At 43.5% G+C, this 23,954-nt stretch overlaps 1 protein-coding gene across 4 annotated transcripts in view; it reads left to right on the forward strand.

The window, feature by feature from the left end:
* The window catches only part of PRICKLE4 (prickle planar cell polarity protein 4), a 40,615-nt gene extending 19,283 nt beyond the window's left edge, over positions 1–21,332 (forward strand). Inside the window, exons 3-7 of one of the 4 annotated variants that reach the window (XM_083172959.1) lie at positions 1,842–1,943; positions 10,818–10,955; positions 12,591–12,797; positions 17,888–18,074; positions 19,975–21,329. In XM_083172959.1, the coding sequence (XP_083029085.1) occupies positions 1,842–1,943; positions 10,818–10,955; positions 12,591–12,797; positions 17,888–18,074; positions 19,975–20,540 (1,200 nt within the window). In that variant the 3' untranslated portion in view covers positions 20,541–21,329. Of the gene's footprint in view, positions 1–1,841; positions 1,944–2,491; positions 2,589–7,003; positions 7,139–10,817; positions 10,956–12,590; positions 12,798–17,887; positions 18,075–19,974 lie in introns of those variants that run through there. The other 3 variants (XM_083172960.1, XM_083172962.1, XM_083172961.1) reach the window with 3 other exon arrangements.
* Positions 21,333–23,954: the final 2,622 nt, after the last annotated feature.

The following is a 23,954-nucleotide window of genomic DNA, read 5'->3' on the forward strand; positions in this document are numbered from 1 at the left end:
GACTGTTGACCATCATTAGGTCGACCCAATGATCCCAGTCCCTCCAAACCTGGAGTTCCTGAACCTATATTTCCATATTTCCAGAAAAATAGCACAATATTTTTCTCCATTACAATTATGTGAAATTATGGTACTTGTTTCCTAGCAGAGCGCTCAGTACTCTATTTGCGCACAGGGCTATTCTTCGTACTAAAATCGCATCGCATCGTATGGGCCATTTTAGTGCCGTGCGATGCAATGCGATTTTTTAAATGTAATTTATCACTGCTCTGTTGGCCCCTGGGGATCGCATCGCATTGCACCTCCCGCAAAATCACATGCCATTTTATAGGGTGCGATGCCATGCCATTAACTATATACTTGTATGACATACAATGAGGTTTTAGTCACCCCCCACTATCCATGCCACCCCAAAGCATGGCAAGCGCAGCGAGCCCCACGTGGGGCGGAAGAACGCGTCCTCCCGACCGTTTCATACCCCCACTATCCACGTCGGCGTGGAGTTGATGTTATATAGTGTGGCGAGCGCAGCGAGCCCCACGAGGGGACACGGATTACATTACATGTATCCACGCCTCCATGGTATATGAAAAGGTTGGGAAGACGCGTTCCGCCACCCCTCGTGGGGCTCGCTGCGTTCGCAACGCTTCGGGGTGGCGTGGATAGGGGGGGGTGACTAAAACCTCATTGTATGTCATAAAAGTGTATAGCTAATGGCATGGCACGATTCCCTGGGGCCAACAGAGCAGTGAATAAATTACATTAAAAAATCGCATTGCACGGCACTAAAACGGCCGGTACTTCTTTACTTTCACGGCGCCACTAGATAGGACAGATAGGATACTAGATAGGATACGATTTTGTATGCGATTTGACATAAGATATTGCATAAGATATAGGATAAGATTTACTATCCATTTCATTACCCCACTATCCACTAGGGCGTGGAGTTGATTTTATATAGCGTGGCGAGCGCAGCGAGCCACCGAGCCCGAAGCGTGGCGAGCGCAGCGAGCCCCGCGAGGGGACACGGAAAGTATTTTATGGAATTGCATGCAAATGGCATGCAATATTGGGGACTTGCTTTGAAACAACATCCGTGTCCCCTCGCGGGGCTCGCTGCGCTCGCCACGCTCCGGGCTCGGTGGCTCGCTGCGCTCGCCACGCTATATAAAATCAACTCCACGCCCTAGTGGATAGTGGGGTAATGAAATGGATAGTAAATCTTATCCTATATCTTATGCGATATCTTATGTCAAATCGCATACAAAATCGTATCCTATCTAGTATCCTATCTGTCCTATCTAGTGGCGCCGTGAAAGTAAAGAAGTACCAAACGGCCCATGCGATGCGATTTCACTACGGTAGCGTACGTAGGAAAACTGGGCGCCCTGCTAGGAAACAAGTACCGAAATATAAGTGATCTGTATAAACAAATAAACAAATGCCACATGCATATGCACTGACAGGGTTATTTTAAACTGCATCACAGCATGGCAGCAGGCTTGCTAGGGAAAATCATATTGTGACATTAAGTCACCTTACAATAGTTGTCTTTTCGAGTTGATACAACTGATGTGAATGATAATACCACCTTTACGCATGGCTGTGATAATTAATTTATACTAGTTACCAGCTCATCAAATTGATGGAACAACATAATAGTAATGTCAGCGCTGATGGAAAATACTTGAATCCTCCATAGAGGTGAGGTGCAGTGTTAGCCTTTTATATATGGTACTGTTTCATCTTTACTTAATCAATATTAAACTGATGTTTGAATCACAGTTACTGTTTTCTCTCCCTTGCACTTATTTTCTCTCTATATTTTGTCTCCTCAGACTCACCCCAGTGCTTTGAGATTTACCTTATCTAACAGTGACACACAAGAACTGAAGTTCGTCCAGACTCTGCTACACTTGCTGCCCCCACAAGACTGTGATGTAAGATATAGTCATCAGCACTCACAACTGTTTCTTTTAGATCATAGCTTCTCAAACTCGGTCCTCAGCATCCCACATGGTTCATGTTTTCCAGATCTGTGGTACACAGTGACCTGGAAAACATGACCTGTGTGTAGCCTTGAGAACCGAGTTTGACAACCACTATTTTAGCACATTAGGATTTTGTCAGAAAGTGTCTGCTTGGTCACAAGATGTTCTTAATCAATAATATTAAGTAAATGCTCATATCATGTGCACACATAACAGCAGGATTGCCTACCTGACCCTCTCCTTCAGGGAGGAAACAATCTGTTCCTGGACTTCCCTGGTAATGTATGATGGCCATCACCTGTGGGGAGGTAGGTAATTGGTAAGAAAGGTGTCACCACAGGTGATGGCCATCATACATTACCAGGGAAGTCCAGGAACAGAGCGTTTCCTCCCTGAAGGAGAGGGTCAGGTAGGAGACCCTGCATATCAGTCCTTCTTTCTTTCACCTTCTCTCTCTCCTTCCTTGTTTGCAGCTTGTCAGACCTGCTGGCTAGGCTGTGTATATTCGCTGCCTAGTGAGCATGTAAATGCTGGACCACTGAAGCCACCTACACCCCACCCTTTGCCCAAATCCATTCACTAGCATGCCTACAGGTGCGTTCGCATACACATCCGCTACCATGAACGAGTGGGTCTGAATGGGATATGGTTGAACTGTCGACCCCAACTAGGTCGACACCGTTGCGTCGACGCACAGTGATGTCGACATGAGTCTGCGTCGACATGGGTCAAAGTCAACAGGGGTCTAGGTGGACACATGCGCTCAGTAGACATGGGTTAGGTCGACAGTCAAAAGGTTGACATGGGTTTTGTTACTGTTTTTCGAGCCGACATGTGCCGACAGGCAGTATTTCATGCCCTACCATCCACTAGAGCGTGGTGGGAGAATAAAATAGTGTGCTGAGCGCAGCGTCCATGTTGACTGTGTCAACTTTCCGGTAAAAAAACAGTTAAAAAAACCATGTCGACCTTTTGACTTTCAACCTAACCCATGTCGACCTAACGCATGTGTTGACCTAGACCCATCTCGACCTAGTACATTGTCGACCTAGACCCCTGTCGACCTTGACCTATGTCGACCTAGACCCATATCGACATTGCTGTACGTCGACCCAACAGTGTCGACCTTTTGACTGTCGACCTAGTTATGGTCGACTATTTGAGCCACACCCGTCTGAATCACCCCAATAGTGTGTTTCCGGCACAGCAGTAAAGCTCTAATGTCTCCCTGCATATTGCCTATGTAACCATAGCTCCATGCAGAGCTAGGCAGCAGCAAATTTGTTTATGGATTATGCAATCTTCCTCTTTCCGGATTTCCAGCATTGACAGCTGCCATGAACATACAGTATGGAGGAACTGCGGGAAGCCAGTCCGGTGCCCACCCCAAAAACAGCTCATTTCAATAATCCCACCTATCGTATGTCAACCATACAAACAGAATGATGCCTTGCATTGCCCTCCTTACCTCCCCCAGATGTCACATATTCTGTTTATTTCATGCTTTCTATGTCCTTTAACTTTATCTAATGAAGGTTGAAAGAAGTACACTTTTAAGGTGATTTTAATTGTTGTTACCCCCTTTCCCTCTATAAATTGTTTGTTTAGTGGGGTGGGTATGGATGACATGTGGAAGCAAGCTGAATAGTGAGTGGGGACCAACTGATGAGGAGGATTGGAGATGGGCAACGTGTGCCCCAGGCTCCTCCAAACCTTAATCCAGCCCTGACCCTTAGGTAGTTATATACTTATTAAGCACCATACTTGTAGGGAATAAGGAAAGACTGGACTGAGTATTCATTCCAAAGCTTGGGGCTGTGGCAGAGTCTCAAGCATTGAATGGAGAAACCCCTGCTAGGGGTCGGGCAGGCGCAGCTCCTGCCAGGGGGAGAAAGGCTAGGGCATGCTATTCCTCTTCAATGCATGGGGTTGGAACAGACCTTAGATATAGAACGTAGAACCATTTGGTCTGATGCTAGAAGGAAGGCTGCTTGAAGCCCTAGGTGTTATGTGCCCCTGGGTTAGGGGTGCCTGAGCATGCACTGGTGTGGGCGTTTCACCATGCTCTAGTGTGACACTAAGCACTATACACTTTCACTTTATGCCACATTGCTTGTCCCTAGCCACAGCATTTTAGTCTTTCCAAGCTCCACCAAGGAAGACCCACAGGTCCTAACCCTTTTGAGGGAAGGGGTCTCTCTGAGCTTCGGTGAGAGGGGCCCAACACCCTTTTTCACCTCAGTAGGCCTGTTAGCTCTGTGGCTATAAGGGAGTATTAGTATTAGGGCCCTTCTTTTGGAGAGGGTCCACACGTCCTAAACCCCCAGCACGTTTGATTCATGAACTCGGTGATGAAGCCACTTACCTCGGACTTCATGAAAAAAAGCTGACTATTTTGTATTGCCATGTCCCCATAACATGTTATTATTATTATTATAATTTTATTTATAAGGCGCCACAAGTGTTTCGCAGCGCCGTACAAAGGAACAATACAGGGAGACAAAACTTGGCATAACATTGAATAAATAACACAAATACAGTACAAATAAAGAGCACCACAGTTCAATACACATTACAGCTTAAATGTAAGTAGTGAGGACCCAATCAACATACAACTAGAGGCTTGAGGCCAATGATGGAGATGAGTATGCAGACGAAGATGGTCACTGAGTGTTGGAGTAAAGGAGAGCTGTGAGTGAAATGTGAAGAGAAGTGGGCTTTGACAACAGGAGGGAAGAGGGCCCTACTCGGAGGAGCTTACAATCTAGTAGGAAGGGGAGACAGACAGATTACAAGAGGTGCAAGCGAGGGGGTGGCGGTTTGATAGCAGGATGTAAACAGGCAAGGGGTCGGAGAACCTGCTGGTTTATGCAGTAGAAGGGTACGCTTTGATGAATAGGTGAGTTTTCAGTGCCCATTTGAAGCTTTGCAAGGTCGGGGAGAGTCTAATGGAGCGAGTCTAATGTTACTGCTCAGCCCCATACTGTCTTTGAGCCAGCCTTAAAATTGGTAATATATGCACTTTTGTTATGTTCTCTGTTACACAGTATGTTGGAAATTCCTGTTAGCAATACAGTTTCCTTTTGTTGACTTTAACCTTAGAGGACACTCAAGTTTGAGTCATTTAAGGTACCATTGTCCCATTTGTTTAAATCCTATCGTCCAACAGTGAGTTGCCAGGAGTTGGTGCCAGTTGACACTTGAGGGGGTTATTGGGGCTTAATTTTGTAAAGACCGCACCAATCTGAACCTTTGATTACTCCTTTATGCAAGGTGTTCCCATGGGGGGTTGAGAGTGTAATAAAGATGGACTATTGTAAGCTCTGGGGAGTTCAGTCACTGACCATAGGCTGAGGTAGAGCTCTGACAGATATTTGTTGCAAAACCACTACAGAATTTGGGACATTAAGCCAAAACATTTATTTTGGACCCTGTGTTGCCGGAGGACCTTAACATCAGTCAGTGGACACTGTGGTGATGTATTTGCAGTATTAGGGCTATATTCAATTAACATAATTGCGGCGTGCAGCGAATCCTGTTTAGGATTCGCTGCACTGTCGCTGTGTTCCGGAGGGCTACAACCTTCGCTGCCAGCCCTCCCTATCCCAGTATTCAATGCCCCTGACGGCGAATCTTAACCCCTGCGGTATCCCGCAGGGAGCCGGGGGACGGCGGCAGGCAGGGAGATGGAAGTCTCCCTGCCTGCCCCAGAATGTATGAGGGAGGAGGGCTCCCCGGGACCCAGGCAGCACAAGCTGCCCCCTGGGAGAGCCAGCAGGGGACCGGGTATTCACTGCTCCTGATCGTGCATATGTAATGATCGGGAGCAGTGAATATATGAATATCTAATGAGCGGCTCTCTGCTGGCTGTTGTGTAAAAAAATAATAATATTTTTTTTAATTAAATATATATTCATGTGCTATAAGCACATTAATAAAAATAGCATGCCCCTTCACATAATAAAATTCCTGAATTTTTTACACCAAATGTAAAAAAAAAATAATAATTTTAAAAGTTCAAATTCCACTTCACCATGAAGATGGCGATTTGCTACACGGCGAAAATCACTTAGAAAGATGACGAAAAGTGCACGTTGAATAGGGTGATTCACTTTCTGGCACAAAAAAAAACACCTTCCAACGCGAAAATAGCACAAATTCGCCGTGAAACATGGGAATTGGCCTCATTGAATACTGCCCTTAGACTCCTTTCACATATTGGGTGTTTCAGTGTGCATTGCTGTATCATTCAATTCTGTTCAATAAACCACCATTGGTTTTTATCTACTGCCATGACCGTTCGATGTGGATCCCTGTATCTTAACAGTTGGTATTCCATATTAACATTATTTGCTTGACCTTTTTTTGGTAATGAGCCATATTAATATTTTCAAAATATTTTTTTAATTAGACAAGTTAGATAAATTTTACACAAATATAGGAATAATTATGTACAACCATACATCAATATATATCCAGTATGCTACTAAATGATTGCTCACAATTTTTGTCTCTTTAATTAGCGCTATATCATATCAAATATATTGTTTTTAATACTATAAATCAAGGATAGTGCATAATGAAAATATAGTACAAAGTATGATTAATTAATATTAATCAAATCCAAGTATAAATAATTAACATTATTATAAGGGGGCATATGTAATAAGGTCCGAGTTTGCTGGAGGTGCTGGATGCCAGAAAATCATTTACAAGGTATCAGTTTTGACTTGCAAATGATTGTCGTTTTATTAAAAAAGTCATCTCGCACCTGAGGAGATTTTTGTAAGTATCCACTTAGCTGCATACTTAACGACTTTCTGGCTGCTCCATCCAGGAGGATGCAACCAGGTCGGTTCAACAGGGGCGAGACTTTATGCGGACATTGTGGGGGCAGGGAGATGCAATTACATCATCACAGATCAGCTCTGCTTTATAATGCCCAGATTAGTTGGGGGTGGGGCTTCATTGATGCGATTCAGTGCAAATCACATCACCCCTTTCCCTTTCAGTCTACAAGCATGGTTGTGTGGACAAATGTAGGTGGAGCGGGGTTTATGGGGATCTGACTGTCTCTGCGAGATATGGCTTCTTTGCCTGGAGTGCGACACACTTTTAAGGAGCTTTCCACCGTTCCTGGAAAAGTATGCATCTTTACTTATACTACTGTATGCTGGATTTTTTTTAATGTATTTAAAGATTTTATAGTTACCCAATAGTTTTGCTGCATCACTTACAGTGTCAAGTGGTGTAGCAATAGCCCCCGCAGAACCCCCATGTGGCTTGGAGGCTATTGCTGTGCAGACTTGCAGATACTTGTCTGCAGACTTGTTGTACCTTCCACCATTGAAAATGTCCCTCCCAAAATGGCGAACACCTCAGAGGAGATGGTTATGAAGGATGCTAGAGGAGGTGGCAGCCATTTTGAGAGGAACATTTTGTAATGGGAGCAGATGTGACAAAACTGAGGTGATGGCCAGATAAGAGGTATTCCTTTGCAACGTGCATTGGGGGCAGGAACAAAGGTACTGCAGACCTGAGGTGTCCGGGGGTCGAATTCGACCTGACAATGAGCAGGTACCGGGAGTGGGTTCAAACTTTTTTGGCAGGGGGAATGCCAAATTTATAGGGACAGTCACAAGGTTTCAGAGAAAATAGAGAGTAAGTATAGGAGAAATAAGTGTGGAGCCATGTTTAGAGTTATTTCTGAGTTGAGGGAATGTGACTGGAGTACAGAAAGAAACAAAGGAGAGACCAACATAGGAAGCTGTGCAACAGCCAAGAGTAGAGAACAAAGCAGACAGCAAGAGAAAGATACAAGTGTGGATACAAGAATGTGTTTGGCTTCCAAGTTACACAGGAGATTACTGTACTTCTGGACAACCTTCCGTGACTTTAAAGCCAAGACACAGTCAATGTTCTATATGATCCCACTCAGGGAGCCGCAGCAGGTGGAAATCTTTGTTGGACAGTTGAAAGGCTCTGTGTAGAGGGAATTAAACATGTAGCTTGCTGAACAAAAGTGTGTGCTTACTTTTATCTTTAGCATCAGGACTGTTTCCAAGTTAAAGGTACGCTTATGCCCTGAGGCAGCCACCAGAAGAGTCACTCCGGGAGTTTGCTCTAAGTTTACAGAAAGCATTGAAGCCCCATGTACACTAGACACATTTTAAAAGACATTGCACAGAAGGGTCCTTCAGAGCTATATTGTTTAAAACCAAAAAGTTGTCTAGTGTGTATGCTCAATATAGTAAATTATGCATGCTCCCGCGCATCATTATAGTATATATAATCAAGGATGCCTGTATGGGGCAGAGGTCCCAGTGAGGTGACGTCCCTTACCAATATTGCTAACAATATCAATCAGTGTGTGTGTGCGCTATATCTGTCACCCACAGCACGGTCAATATAGTTAACAATATTAGCAGTGCCGCTAATTGCATACCTTATGGTGGAGTTCAGGCCTTCTATCCCAGCGAGGTCAAGTAAGAGGATGATACACTGCTGAACCATTTAATTGAAAGATAATGCAAGCAAGCAGTAAAGACCCAACTACATACAGTATGCTTTATTTACAGTGTCCGTCCAGTCCTTTTATATAATTTAAAGAAACCATCTTGGTGGTATATTTATACAAATGTTGGTTTTTAGACCCAGAACAGCCAATTCGTTTATAGCTATTATCTTCTAGAAGGTGATGCAAAATCCACAATTCTTTCACTTGAATAAATATACCCTTTAGGGTCCAGACAAAGGGGCAAATTTACTATGATGGGAGTTTTATTTTACATGGGATGTTGCTATGGACAACCAATCACAATCTACTTCTTATTTATATAGCACCTTCTAGAACAGCGATTCCCAACCGCTGTGCCATGGCACACTAGTGTGCCTTCAGCGGTGGTCTGGTGGTCCGCAAGAAATGCGCTGCCCAACACCAGTTCATCCCTGCTTGCAGCCCACATCGCAGGACCCCATGTTACTGCAAGCCCTACTACAGTGATTTTCACAATAAATTGCGTCCAGCCACTGCCACCTGCTGGGTACTTGTCTTGTCATCCCAGTGAAGGGGATCTAGCTGCTCTTGCAGCACTGGGTGCTGGATGGGGCGTGCAGTGTGATCTGTGCTAACTCATTAGTCATGGCCGTCACATTGCCTTCCCACTGGATCTAGCTGCTACCCTGCCCATGCACCGCTGCTGGCACGCTGCTCTTCTGTCCGGTCCTGCCTGCTCCTTCATCCACCTGCCGCTGCTCCTCTGTCCACTCTTACCTGCTCCTCTGCCCTAATTCCTTGGTGTTCTTGTAGATGTACTGTAGGCTTCTTTGAAGTGAGAGGAGTTATGCCAACATGTAACCTAAGCTGGGTAAACACGGGGCCAGACTCTACGACCATTGAAAAATGATGGTGTGTCCTGGCAATTTTGAAATCTTCTTTAGTGTGCCACAAGTTTAAAAAGGTTGAAAATCACTGTTCCACCCCCTACAAACACAAACACACACACAACTACTCAGACAGCAGTACAAGAGGGGATATCAGCATCCTAGTACCAACGGAAGCTGTTGTCCAGCCTAAACAGTCTTCTATATCTACAGTAACTCGATAAGTACTCTAAAAAGTCAAATTGATAATTTGACCAAGTGTTTGGTTGAGATGTGTAAGGATTGCTAAATATTTCCTACCTATATATGGTAGTTTAAGTGTAATCTTATCAGCACACTATTGTGTCAAAATTCAAAGACTTAAATAACTTTGAACAATTATCAATACTAATCATACAGACAATTAGTGAAAAAGAGCTTTGTTTACAAAATGTAATGTATGGTGTATTTTTAAGGGGGATATTCAATTAGTCGTGATAATAAAACAAATCCAGAGTCTATCAAAGTAGTCCCAAATCCAGCATTTATCCACAATAATATGTCACGTTTTCATGGCCCCAGATGGGAAAACTCATAGTTGAACATATGATGTAAGTTCTATTGAAAATTAGATGTTGCCAAATGCAACCAATCAGATTCAATCTTATCTTCTAGAAGGTGCTAAATAAATAAGTAAAATCTGATTGGTTAATATAGACAACATAAGGTAATTGAATAGAACTCGCATCTTTGTAAATATACTCCTATGTGATTTCAAATGAAAATGTAAAAATTTGGGTACAAAAAAAGGGTTTAATTGAATGTCATACACAAAAAAAGCAACAGATGCAAAAAAAACATTTTTTTCCCCCAAGCCTAAAACATTTTTGGAGCTAATTAAAATCCCCCTTGGTGCCCGATAATTACAGCAGGGAGGCATTGCTTTCGTCCCAAATGAAATACCAGTTTTGTATAGCAAATAATTGTCATCTTCAAGAATAAAGCGGTAGTTGGGAGATGTGTTGTTATCCTATAGATAGGTCGGGAGTTCTATTGAAGATGGGATGTTGCCCATGCCAACCAAACAGATATTGCTTCTTATTTATTAAGCACATTCTAGAAGATAATAAATAGAATCTCTTTGGTTGCTATGGGAAACATCCCATCTTCAATAGAACTTGCATCTTAGTAAATGTACCCTGTTTAGCAAGAATGTACACTTCAGGTGCTATCAGCGATGCTCAGACATGATTGGCCAAATACAGCAGATGTCACTGACATGGTAAACATCAACTCATTTGGCGATAACCAAGCCTGTTATGTTTTCAAAGCATACATTAATTAGTGGTGCATTGAGATGGTGCATACTGTACAATTCATCTTTCATTCTATTATATACCAATTATATACCTGTTGTTATATGTGGCATGAATGTGACTTCCCTACCTTTCTGTATGTCAGGAGAGGTTCTGTATGGCTTTGGGAGAGTTAGAGAGAAGAGAGCTGCAAACATTCAGTGCACAGCGAAGACTACATTCCATGAGACATGGGAACATTGTGCTCGTCACACCAGACTCTCCTGCTAGCTGCTGTATGAGGGTAAGTAAACCAAGTACACTTCTCATGTGCAGCCCTCCAGCTAAATGTGGGATTTATATACCAGCACACTAAGGTCTGACTACGTTATCACATGTCGTTGTGGGGGGGGGGGGGGGGGCGTGTTTTTTTTATAATGTGAATTACCATTTCAGGAATAAACATTGTGGAAAGTGCCCTGTGTGTGTGTAATATATATATATATATATATATATATATATATATTTATATATATATATTTTTTTTTTTTATTCTAGGATCTCTTTAAACACACACATTGTGTAGTCCCTGCAATTCTTTTTGTTTTCTGTAAAAGACTGTATTTGGTGATTCATGACATTCCATGACTAACGCAGCTGCTGTGTTGGTAACTCCCACTGTTTTGCTGTAGAGCTACTGGATACAATGAAGTGTGATGAACTATAGAGGTACTTTCCAAGGTCAGAGCTCTGGAGAACAGCTCTATATCATTATATCTGTACATCTTAGCAAGCAACTCTGACTAATTAAACTATATTTATTTTTAAAGTGGTAAACATTTTATTTTATTCCTGGACCCAACCTTCATATTTTTTTCTAGACAGTCCATGAAATGCCCCAATACAAATACAGTTTGCTACAACATTCACCTGGTACTCTAGTGCCTAGCACTGGGGTTTAGTAAAGGCCCATACACACTGGGCGACTTTGAGCTGAAAGTCGCTCAAAACACGAGTCGCCCAGTGTGTATGCCCCAGCGATGAGCGGTGAGTGCTGCTGCGCGCTCCCGCAACATCGCCGGGAAAGCCGTTCATCTGCTAGTTATACCAGCAGATGAGCGGCTATTAGCATGGCTTTGCATAGCTCTCCGCTATGCAATGCCGTCCTCCCCCCCTCCGTCGGCGCCGGGCAAGGGGAAAGACGCTCAGTGTGTAAGCACTGAGCGGCTTTCCCCGCAGCGATGATAGTGATCATCCCTGTCCATACACGCTGGGCATAGTCGCCCAGTGTGTATGGACCTTAAATATTCTCCTGAATCCTGTGCAAGCAAGATTTCTCATTATAGTGGCGCTGATGGAGTTAGGATCAGATATGAGTTGTGGGATCAAGATCCCTCACACCGTTTGTGAGGCAATGGGGCTTTCCTTTCTACTGTAACTTAGAGCATACTTATTTTCTGGCACACCAACGACGCACTTTCATGTCCCTCCTGCCGTGGGTTGGAAGTTGGGAGGTATGGGTTGCTGAGGACCCAAAGCATATGATGGCACCTGGGCCTATGAGTCGCAACTTCCGCCACTGCCCACCCTTCTAGTCTATTTAGGTTTACTCCTTGTTACTTTTATTTACAATATTTATTTTCTTCAATTTATTTCTGTCCTCCTTTTTATTGTAAAAAAGTTGGTGACCTTACTATTAAGCATACATGCTGACATAGAGAACACAATACAAAAAAGCTATACAAGTGATTTATTTTCAAAGGAAGCTAAATATAATCCTCCGTGTTAAAGCTTCTCAATTTGAATATTGTTTTATTTAGCTTTGAACTTTGTATAGTTGGTTTATGAGATGACATGAATTTCGTTAATTGTTCATTTTTTTTTTTTGTGACCAATCGATGATAAAGATCACTCTTATTATTTATTTTGCCCTTTTTAGTGCGGTGACAAGATTTTAGTGGGTGACACTGCAGTACATACAGAGCGGTTTCAAGATGAGAGGCTTTGCTGGCACCTTAGGTGCTTTGTCTGTGAGACATGCCACCTGCCTTTATCGCAGTTCATCTACTTCCTGCAGGACAGGAGAATTTACTGTGGCCGTCATCATGCAGAACTTACTAGAGCTCGTTGTGCAGCCTGTGACCAGGTAACGGTACCATCGTCCTAGTGGGAAAACAAACACTAGATTTTTGCATGCAGTATTAAATATGGAAATTCTATAAAATGCACAATCATGTGTGTTTTGCATTTAATATTAATGCTGTTTCAAGTAGTGATGCCAAAATTGCCTGAAACCTGATCATTATCAAGGGTGTGTGTGTGTGTGTATGCATACCTTCCAACGTTGGTGGTAGTGGTGGAGGGAGTCTTGTGAGCATTGAAGGTGTGCACCCAAAAATAGGGGGTATGGCCTCACTGTCATGGTACATGGCCTTGATAGTGTTACTCCTGTGAGTCCACGCCCCTGTTTTCCGTGCTGTGGAGGGCATGGCCAGCACTCTGAGAGCCACTGGCCATGCCCTCAGCCCCACTGTTTCCCTGAATAGACGCTGTGGTGGGTATTTGCACATGTGCAGACCCCGGGAGTGAACAGCTTCGGCGAGTTTCACACTCCCTGAGTTGTTTGCTCCAGTCAGGGCAGTCGGGGACGGACATCAGTCAAGATGGGAACATGGGAACAACCAGCGTTTTATGGGTGTCCCCATGAAAATACTGGGCGTTCCCGTGGGAACACTTGGGCAGGCGGCTGCCGTCACAGGATGTCAGCACCGTCCCCTCTTTTAGATTGACTTTTAGGGGAGAGAAATCATTTAATGGTTAGAGAAGGCCCAATATGACATATGATCTGGATTCTTGAATATAAAGGAACTTTGGGTAATATGGCACAGTTACCCATTGGTGGCTGCATATTGCACTGGTGGCTTACAAACCTTTTTCTAGATGTTCCTCAGGATACTCAGAAAGGGTTACAGAAAGAAACCACGTAGTGTCTACTGTGACCTATGGTGAATCGGACAAAATAAATCCTTAAAGATCATACTCATCCTTTATAAATGTGTTATTCACTGTGGACATTCATTTATAATCTTGATGTCTGTCACTTTAATAGTCCTGTTATCTTTATGGCAGTACTGTATAAGGACTTAAATACTATAGAGTGCTAGGGTGTTCTTATAAGAAAAAATGTTTCTCTCTAATTGGGATGTTCCTCCTAATTAGAGATAAAAACAATTGGGGCGGCACGGATGGTGTAATGGTTAGCATTACTGCCTCACAGCACTGAGGTCATGGGTTCTATTCCCACCATGGCCCTAACTGTGTGGAGTTTGTATATTCTCCTTTCCTCCGGTTACCCCGATTTCCTCCCACAATCCAAAAATATACTGTTAGGTTAATTGGTCCTAACAAAAACTAACTTTGTGTGTGTGTGTGTGTGTTTGTTAGGAAATATAGATTGTAAACTCCACTGGGGCAGGGACTGATGTGAATATTCAAATATTCTCCGTAAAGCACTGCAGAATATGTATGCGCTATGTAAGAAAATGTTAATAAATAAATAATATATAAAAATATTATTATTACTATTAATTCAAAGGTGAAGATACTTCAACTTTAACGCATAAAATAATTGCAGTTAACATACAAAAATTAAATCTTATCAGATAGGAAAGAGAACGCACCTACTACCTTCACAGTTAAAACCAGGTACTTTGCAGATGTAGTTTTGATAACATTTGTAAGACACTTATGAACCAATTTTTTAAGATGTAAGCTTGAAAGCATGACTGGCCCTCTTACCTCTTTGTCTGCCTGTAATGACCCCGTTTTGTTTTATTACTTGTTTATTCCAAGTTGTAAAGTGCAACAGCGTATGCACTGCATAAAGTTACTTTTAAATGTTGTTGCTGCATTTGACTCCTGTAGTTTACCAGCAGAGGGCGATCTGTCCATTTAAGTAGCATTCATTTCAGTAGTTTTTTCAAAGTAATGTATAATTTATGTGAACGCAGAAGGAGGGCTAATCGCAACAGGACTAATTGTCTTTGAAATATTTTAGGAATGGAAAGAGACCCCTCTTTTACATGTAATTAGTAAAAAATAATGCTTTAATCAATGGGGTGCACAACGGAATCTGCTGCGCTATATAAGAAACTGTAAATAATAAATACATTGTATCACTTCAATTAGTAAGGGTTATACAATGAAACTTTATTTAGAATTCTAAACTCTCTATGGCTCTATGCACAGTCAGTTCCGTGTACAAATATTCCATTGAGTTGACAATATGCTGTATATTAGAGGTTTAATATTTGACCAATCTCATTAACCTCTAATTTGCCACTAACATGCTGCAATTGTGAACACTAACACAGAACCGTGTATGCCTGCCTATTATAATAGATACTGACACTTAAAGTTCAAGCACAATGATTCTGGCAAATTAGAGGTTAACGAGATTGGTCCATGGGAACCATGGTCCAGCTCTTTCACCGCCTCCGTCCGTCAGCTCTCCCTCCCCACCATGAACGTCCCGGTGAATGTATAACTCGCTGAAGCCGTTTATTGACAGGTTCTGCACATGTGCAAATAGGCCCTTGCACATGCGCAGACCCCCAAACATTGGAATAGGGTCGAATTTGCCCCATTCCAAGTGATCGTGAATCAGGGCCTTATTTTTGGGTGAGTTATTTTGCTTCTGCGCAGGGAAAATACTGACTGCTTTATTTTTACACTGCAATATAGATCTCAAAGTAAAAAGTAAAACCCCACCCAAATCTAATTCTCTCTGCGCAAGTAACATCTAACCCACCTGCAGTGCACATGGTTTTGTCCATCTAAGAAGGAATTTGCCAGACGGAGTGAACCAGAATAAGGCCCTTAATGTCAGCTGCAGATGAAAAAGTTTGGATTTGTAAAATATCTTGCGATAGGGCCTATGCACTAAGTCTTGGAGAGAGATAAAATGGACAGAGATAAAGTAACCGAAACAAAGCCTGTACATGCATGTTAGGAGCTGATTGTACGTTATCTCTCTCCAAGGTTTAGTAACTTGGGCCTTATTTTGGTATACTCCTTCTGGCAAATTCCTTCATAGATGGACAAAACCATGTGCACTGCAGGTGGGGTAGATGTTACTTGTGCAGATTTGGGTGGGGTTTTACTTCAAGTGAGATCTATATTGCAGTGTAAAAATAAAGCAGCCAGTATTTTCCCTGCACAGAAACAAAATAACTCACCCAAATCTAATTCTCTCTGCACATTTTATATCTGCCCACTGCAGTGCACATGGTTTTGTCCATCTAAGAAGGAATTTGCCAGGAGTGAACCAGAATAAGGCCCATAGACCCCTACATAGGCGTGCGCAGCCCATTTTATTAGAGGGTGCACCATGGGGGGGAGGGGGGATTGTCCATCACATCTATTGGGCGTGTCCATCACCGCCTATGGGCATCAATGCAAACTAAATAGGTGACTTAGTTATGTATATGCACTTCAGAATACTAAAAACAGGGACAGTGCGCGCCGAAGGTGCGCTACAAAAATTTACACTGTAATGCCCATTACACATAATGCCACACACAGTAATGCCCATTACATATAATGCATTGCACAGTAATGCCCATTCTACATAATGCCATCCAACATAATGCTCATTCCACATAATGCCACACACCATAATGCCCATCACACAGTAATGTCCATTCCACATGCCAGGGCTTGACAAATTTTTGTAAAAAAGGGACCATAGGGACAGTGCGCGCGCCGAAAATTTTCACCGTAATGCCTATTACACGTCACACAGACATTACATAGTATACCACATGCCATAATGCCCATTATATGTTGTGCCTCACACGGTTAAGCCCATTACGTCTAAGACCGTGATGCCCATTACACATTATGCCACACACCGTGATGCCCATTACACATTATTACACATTATTTGACACAAGTGATGCCCATTACACGTTATGCCACACACCAAAAAGCCCATTACATGTTGCGCCTCACACCGTGATACCCATTACAAGTGCGCCTCACACCGTGATATCCATTAGATGTTGTGCCTCACATCATGATGCCCATTACGTCTCAGACCATCATGCCCATTACACATTAAGCCACACACCGTGTTGCCCATTACACATTATGCCACACACCCTCGTGCCCATTACACATTATTACACATTATTTGACACATGTGATGCCCATTACACATTATGACACACACACTGTAATGCCCATTACATATTATATAAAACACGACAGACGGGGGCAAAGATGGACAGATAGAACAATATAGATAGACAGATGGACCAGGGGAGGGGCGAGCACAGATGGATGGATGGGGGGGTAATAGACAGATGGGGACAAAATACCATATTGGGGGACAGACTAACGGATGGAGGGGCAGCATAGACAGAGGGAAGAGTTGGGGGGGGCAAAGGAAGGAAAGGCTGGGAAGAGCAAAGGGGGGTTATATATATGTAAGTACAGTATGTGTGTGAGTATATATATATATATATATATATATATATATACACACACACAAACTCTTACTGTACTTGTAAATGTGCTGCCTGCCTTACTTTCACTTATGTAGATGTTTGGTGAGGCAGACAGACTCTGTGCACAACGACTCCTGCAGGTCCACGGCCACGCCTCCTTCCTTCTCTCTGCAGCCTGCGTGCTCAGCCAATCACTGAGCCGCAGGCTGCTGTGTCAGATGTGATTGGACAGCTGAGCCGTCGCTCAGCTGTCCTGTCCTATACGGCGCCGGCACCCTATATGGTGCTGTCAATCAGCAGGACTCCCGGGACCCGGAGCAGAGCGCAGCGCGATAAGTAAATACACAGCCTGTCCTGCACAGGCATCGGCGCCCACCGCAGACCCCGCTGGCGCTTGCTCCTACAAGCAGCCGCGGGGTCTATCTGGCTGCAATCGTGCGGGTGCGCGGGGGTGCCCGATCATTAGGAGGTGCCTGTGCACCCCTGGCACCCCCCGTGCGCACGCCTATGGGCCCCTAGTTGAAATGAACTACTAAGGCATTTCCCAGTCAGTGTACTGTACTTCCATTTAGTATTTATAAAATGATGTATTGCTGGAAATAGTGTAATATTGCTAAACTAATTAGAAATATAAAAATTTAATTAAACCTTTTAACCAATTTCATTTGATTTGTAAATCTTTGGTTTTCTTTTTATAAATGTAATTGCTGGATTTCTATGTCTGTAGCTGATCCTGTCAGAGAGATGCACCGTGGCTGAGGGACACCACTGGCACGTGGAACACTTCTGTTGCTGGGAGTGTGAGATGGTGCTGGGCGGGAGCCGGTATGTGATGAAAGGTGCAAGACCCTTTTGCAGGGGCTGTTTCCAGCGTCTGTATGCTGAGAGCTGCGAGGCTTGTGGCGAACCTGTCGGTGAGTGTTCATGGGAGGATGGCATTCTAACTAGGCTACAGTACATGATATTTCAGTACTTGTGTAGTTTCACGGCGGCACGCTACGCTACACTGTAAGCATAGCCCAATGGCAGCCTAGCGTAGTGTACCAGCGGCAGCCCTGCATAGTCAGTGTAGTGTTGACGTGAGGCAGTGTAGTCACCGTACTGTCCCCACGAGCTGCAGCTCTGTCTCCGGTGTCCCAGACAAGCCTAGTGAGCGCCTCTCACACAGCGCCAATAACTGCCAGATCCCTTGCGCTGGTGGACGCCGGTGGAGAGGCGATCATGCGGGCGCCGGCAGAAAGGCGCTCCATCTGCCTGAGACGCACAAGCATCTCATACGCATGTCCATCTCAGTAATTCATGCGGCAGGGAACGGCAACCCTGCCCTTGTCCGCTTCAGGGAGATGGTCAGGTTTAGGGGTTCGGTAGCACGTGCGTCTTGTGCACAAAGGGGGGTCTGTGCGCAAGTGCGTCTCATGCACAATAAAGGACGCATTTGCCAGTGCTCCATATAACATACTGGAAAATGCCTCCATTTCAACCCCCACTATCCACGTGAGCCGGAAGCGTGGCGAGCAGACGCAGTACGCATCCTCCTGACCTGTTTATACTCCCACTATCCACGTTGGCGTGGAGTTGACTTTATAAATTGTGGTGAGCACAGCGAGCCACCAAGACCATAGCGTGGCGAGTGCAGCGTAAAATGAGCCCGAAGCGTGGCGAGCATAACGAGCCCCGTGAGGGGACGCGGAATACACGTCAAGTAATATGCGTCCCATCGCCACACTTCAGGCTCGTTTTTCGTGTCCCCTTGTGGGGCTCGCTATGCTAGCCATGCTTTGGGCTCAGTGGCTCGCTGGGACCTGTGGCAGCACTGAAGTAATTTTCTAAAGGTCGCTAAAACGAACATGATATATATAGCTTTGCTTCAACTTATCTTATTTTGGAAGCATCACTTCATTGCTGTACAGTATGTTGGCCTTAATTTCCAATAAATTTATGTATTTTAAAAATACTCAGGCATTCATATAGTTATCATTTAAACTTGGATTGGAAGAAGGCCAGTCTGCCACAAAGTGCATCAGTACTATACCTAGTTTGCTCGACTGCCCGAAATATACAGTTTAGATCAAAATATAATATGAAGTGATATTTCTCTGATTTCAGCTTAAACCCCTCGGTCTTATCGAAAAAATCTTGACCATCATATTAGGACAATAATATATATTCATTCCTGGTACCATAATATGTCAGCACATAAAATTGCTTGTAATTTACTAGAATTGGAAGGAACAGTGGGCCAAGTGATAAAGCCTTAACAGGTGATAAGGTGGAGAGTGATAAAGTACCAGCCAACCAGTTCCTAACTGCCATGTAACAGGCTGTGTTTGAGAAATGACAGGGGCTGATTGGCTGACCCTTTATTTATGTATTTATTTACAGTTTCGTATACAGCGCAGCAGATTCCGTTGCACTTTACAATAGTAGACAGTGATAAAACAAACTAGGTAACAACAGACAGACTTGGAGGTAAGAGGGCCCTGCTGCAAGCTTACAATCTATAGGGACACGCTCCACTTTATCACTTGTTTAGGCTTAATACAATTTGGCCCAGTATGATCTATGGCATGTATAATAGGAAATGTCACCTCTGCCCACACTTGTCTATAACACAATAATGTTGTCACTTTTGTAGTCATTTAGCTTACACTGCATACAGATTGAGAACATACATGACAGGGGAAGTGGCACTGTGCGTTGGCCGAAAGGTATAGATACTTATAGTGACAAAACCTTCAAAACATGGTCTCGGCAAATTAGGGACAGTTGCCAAATATATAATGATGATCTGTTAAATATTTCATTGTCTTCTAGATCCGGATGGAGATCTGGTGACCTTAAAAGGGCAGTACTGGCATTCATTGCCCTCCTGTTTCTGCTGCTCCAGTTGCAGGGCACCTCTTCGTATGTCAGAGTTTATGGTTCATGACGACCATCTTTACTGCTCCCAGCACTGTTTACGTTTTGCCCCTCAGATACAGCGTACTTCCAGCTTCCAGAGAAGTGCACAATGCCACCCTCATTGGGGCAGATCTCCCTTGCACTGCACTGCTTGGAGAGAAACAGAGACTGGATGGAGCGGCAAACGATTAAACACCTCACTGCACGGATCACCTGTCACTAGATGTCAAGAAGGAATCCCAAGACTATTTAGTGGCACAGACATGGAGCCAGCAGACACTTGGCTGCCAGGACACCGCCAGATTACTGAGCATGAGGAGGACACGTCATGCTCATCATCAGACTCTGAGCCAGAAGGATATTTCCTGGGAAGGCCTATCCCCAACTACTCACTGAATAGGGGAACAGACTCGCCAGTCCGAGGAAAGAGTCATTCCCTGAAAAGACTTCAGAGGGGAAAGAGCTGCAAGGTGTCTTAAAATGATAATCTCTCAATCAATATTGGTAAGGGTAGAGGTTTATAGTGCGTGCACTCATTTGTGGACATCGATTTCCTTTAAGTTATATGCTATAGAGCCAGTTCTGTCCTTACTGTGTCATCATTACTACTTCTATGACAGAGATTAATCAGATTAATTTAATGCACATACAACTTTATCTGGGCATTACTGTACATGTAAACATCTCATGTATACTGTAGTAAGATTGCTGTGACCAATGTTATTTATTTGTTTCCCAATGGCTGAAGGGCATGTCATGCTACCATAATATGCCAACTAGTCCTGTTATCTTCATATTCATGAACTTGCATTCAAATATATTCAAGTAGGTTTGGTAAAATTATTTATAAACTATATACTGTATACTAGTAATAATATAGCAAGAAATCAAATGTTCAGCTGGGATACAATAGTAGTAGGCTCTGCCCAAGTTACAGCAATTTGTAAATGAAAATAAATATGCATCAATTTGGCTGTATCTACATTTCTGTTATGGTGCTATACTGGTGTGGCATATTTCCACATGATCATGTCAACATTCATTATGCAATCATGACATGTCGATGTGTTAGAATACTGCACCCCTCCACATTGCAGCAGCAGCAGCTTAAGGTAATAATAATTACCTTACACCTGGGTGATAAACGCTTATCTGCATGCTGCAACATCATCAAGAAGTGGATCCAGTGACATTTTACACATGAACAAAGACAAAGAGGAGAGAAAAAAACTAAAAAAGACAAAGAATAAAGAAATAAACCAAATCTGAACCAAAAATTCCAACAAAATAAAATACTGTAAAACCCAAAATATTATATCAATTCCGTAATGCTGATTTCAATTGTTTATCTTGGTTGAACCTGGGAATATATTTTCATACCTATTAGTGTTCCTGTTTTAAATGTTTCATTTACAACCATAGGGGGAAATTTACTAAGATGCACATTCTTTTTCACATGGGATGTTGCTCCTGGCAACCAATCAGATACTATCTATTATCTTTCAGAAGGTGCTAAGTAAATAAGAAGTAGATTCTGATTGGTTGACCATAGCAACATACCATGTCAAATAGAACTCCCATTGTGATAAATTTCCCCCATAGAGTTTGATAGAAGATGAGAACCATTTGGCCCTAAAACCCATGTACACGCACGCACATGGGGCAGTATTCAATGAGAAAAATTCGCTGTGATTTCTGGAGAGTTTGTGCTTTTCACGCGGTGGAGAGAGGTTTTTTTTCTCCAAAGGCGAGCCACCCTATTCAATGTGAAATATTCTCCGTCTTTCTAAGTGATTCTCGCCGTCTCTCTCCGTGTAGAAATTCTCCATCTTTTGATGGAGAGCAGGAATGTGAACTTTTAAACTAAAAGGGTGTTTTTTTTAATTTTGGTGTCAAAAAATCAGGTTTTTTTTTCTGTGAAGGGCCATGTTATTTTTATTCATGTGCCTATAGCACATGAATATATATTTAATTTTTAAAAAAAAATATTTTTTGACATATTTTTTTTTTTTTACACAGTGCAGCCAGCAGGGGGCCGGAGCGCTCGAGCCGCTCATTAGATATTCATATATTCACTGCACCCGAAGCACGTTCGGGTACAGTGAATACTGGGTCCCCCGCTGGCTATAGGGGGGGCAGCCTGTGCTGCCTGGGTCTAGGGGAGCCCTGCTCCCCTCCCCATATCCCCTGCAGCAGCCAAGAGAGACTTTAATCTCTCTTGGCTGCTACGTCCCCCGGCTCCCTGACAGCTCCCTGCCGCGGACGCTCGTCCGCTGCAGGGGTTAAGACTCGCCGCGAGTGGCGGCGAGTCTTTAACACGTTGAATAGGGGGAGCAGGAGGCTCCGGAACACGGAGAGTGCATGGCGAGAGAAAAAATCTCTCGCCATGCACTGAGAAAATTTCACATTGAATACTGCCCTTACACACTAGGTTTTATTTCTGTTTGGAGAATTAACTTACCTTTTATATTTTTGGATTGCGGGAGGAAATCTGAGTACCCAGAGGAAACCCACGCAAGCATGGGGAGAATATACAAACTCCACACAGTGAGGGCCACAGCGGGAATTGGACCCATGAAGTCAGCGCTGGAAGGCATTAATGCTAACCATTACACCATCCATAATATCTATATCTATTTATCTATCTATATATCCCAATGGTCAAAATCCTGATATAACATGTACCAAGACCATTCTATTGAGCAGGAGTTGAATAATTTTACAAATTGAGAGGTCTTATTACCTCATTTATTGAACCACTCTTGTACACAACAGTAACATTGTTAATATACAATGAACTGCACCCCCACTGGCAAACCTAAATGATTGTCCAAAATATATCATATTAAAGAAGGTAAATAGTGATGCAAACATGCAATAAGACATTCCTCAAGTCCTATATAGACCTCTTAGGACATACGGAACAGTTCCTAGTGAACACAGCTAAGGTCCTGACAATGGCATAGAAATGAATGCATACAAGCTAACTACTGTAGGTCTCGTGTGTAGAAAGGTTATTCTCCGGTTGTATATAGATAAAAGCCATGGCCAGACACCCATTATTTCTGCTTGTCACAGACTAATTGTTGTTTCTGGAACCTGCTTTCTCAATTTATTGCCACTGGGCATTGTTGAGTAATAGCAGTCAGCGGCGACTAGCCATGAGAGACCGTAAACTATTAGTCTGGGCTCCCAAAGCCATGAGGTGCTCCCATTGTCTTGCTGGTATTGGTAGGGGGCAAGCATATAGTAGTGAAAGGATAGGAGGAGGATAAAGGGGGAAGGAAAGAGGATAAAGGGAGTAGGCTCCTCCCCAGGGGTGTATACCCATACTTAAGGACAGGACAGGTATAGGGGGCAGATCAGAAATAGCAAAAAGTGCACGCAGAAGGGATTGTCCCACCCACCCTTGGACGAAGAAGGTGCAACATCCAAGCAGCATCTAGTTACAGCAGAGATTGTCTTAACAGAGGTGGAAGTACTGCGGGACAGTCAAAGTTTGGCGCCAGAAGACGGAGGCACCCCAGAAGAGGGGGTGCAGAGTTCCAAGGCCTGGTGTCAGGAAGGGGCAAAAATGGGGGACCCTGGTTGGTTACAGGTTTCAGTTGCGAGAAGGGGTCCATGCCCCCCCCCCCCCCATCCCCCCGGCCAGCTTGATTCAGTTACGTTGGAGGGCTGGTGGACCAAAGTGCTATCTTTGCCACCTAAGCAAGTAGATTATTTGTAATTTGATTAATAATTGTGACCTTTAATTCGCCATAAATAAATGACTCAGGGCCAGATTCTCTAAGCTTCAAAAGTGATAAAATGGAGAGTGATAACCAGCCAGCCAATTAGTTCCTGTCTGACAGTTTTCAAACACAGTCTGTGACATGGCAGGTAGGAGCAGATTG

This window comes from Crinia signifera, chromosome 2 (genome assembly GCF_055691185.1).
Source record: "Crinia signifera chromosome 2, ASM5569118v1, whole genome shotgun sequence".
NCBI classification, from domain to species: Eukaryota; Metazoa; Chordata; class Amphibia; order Anura; family Myobatrachidae; genus Crinia; species Crinia signifera.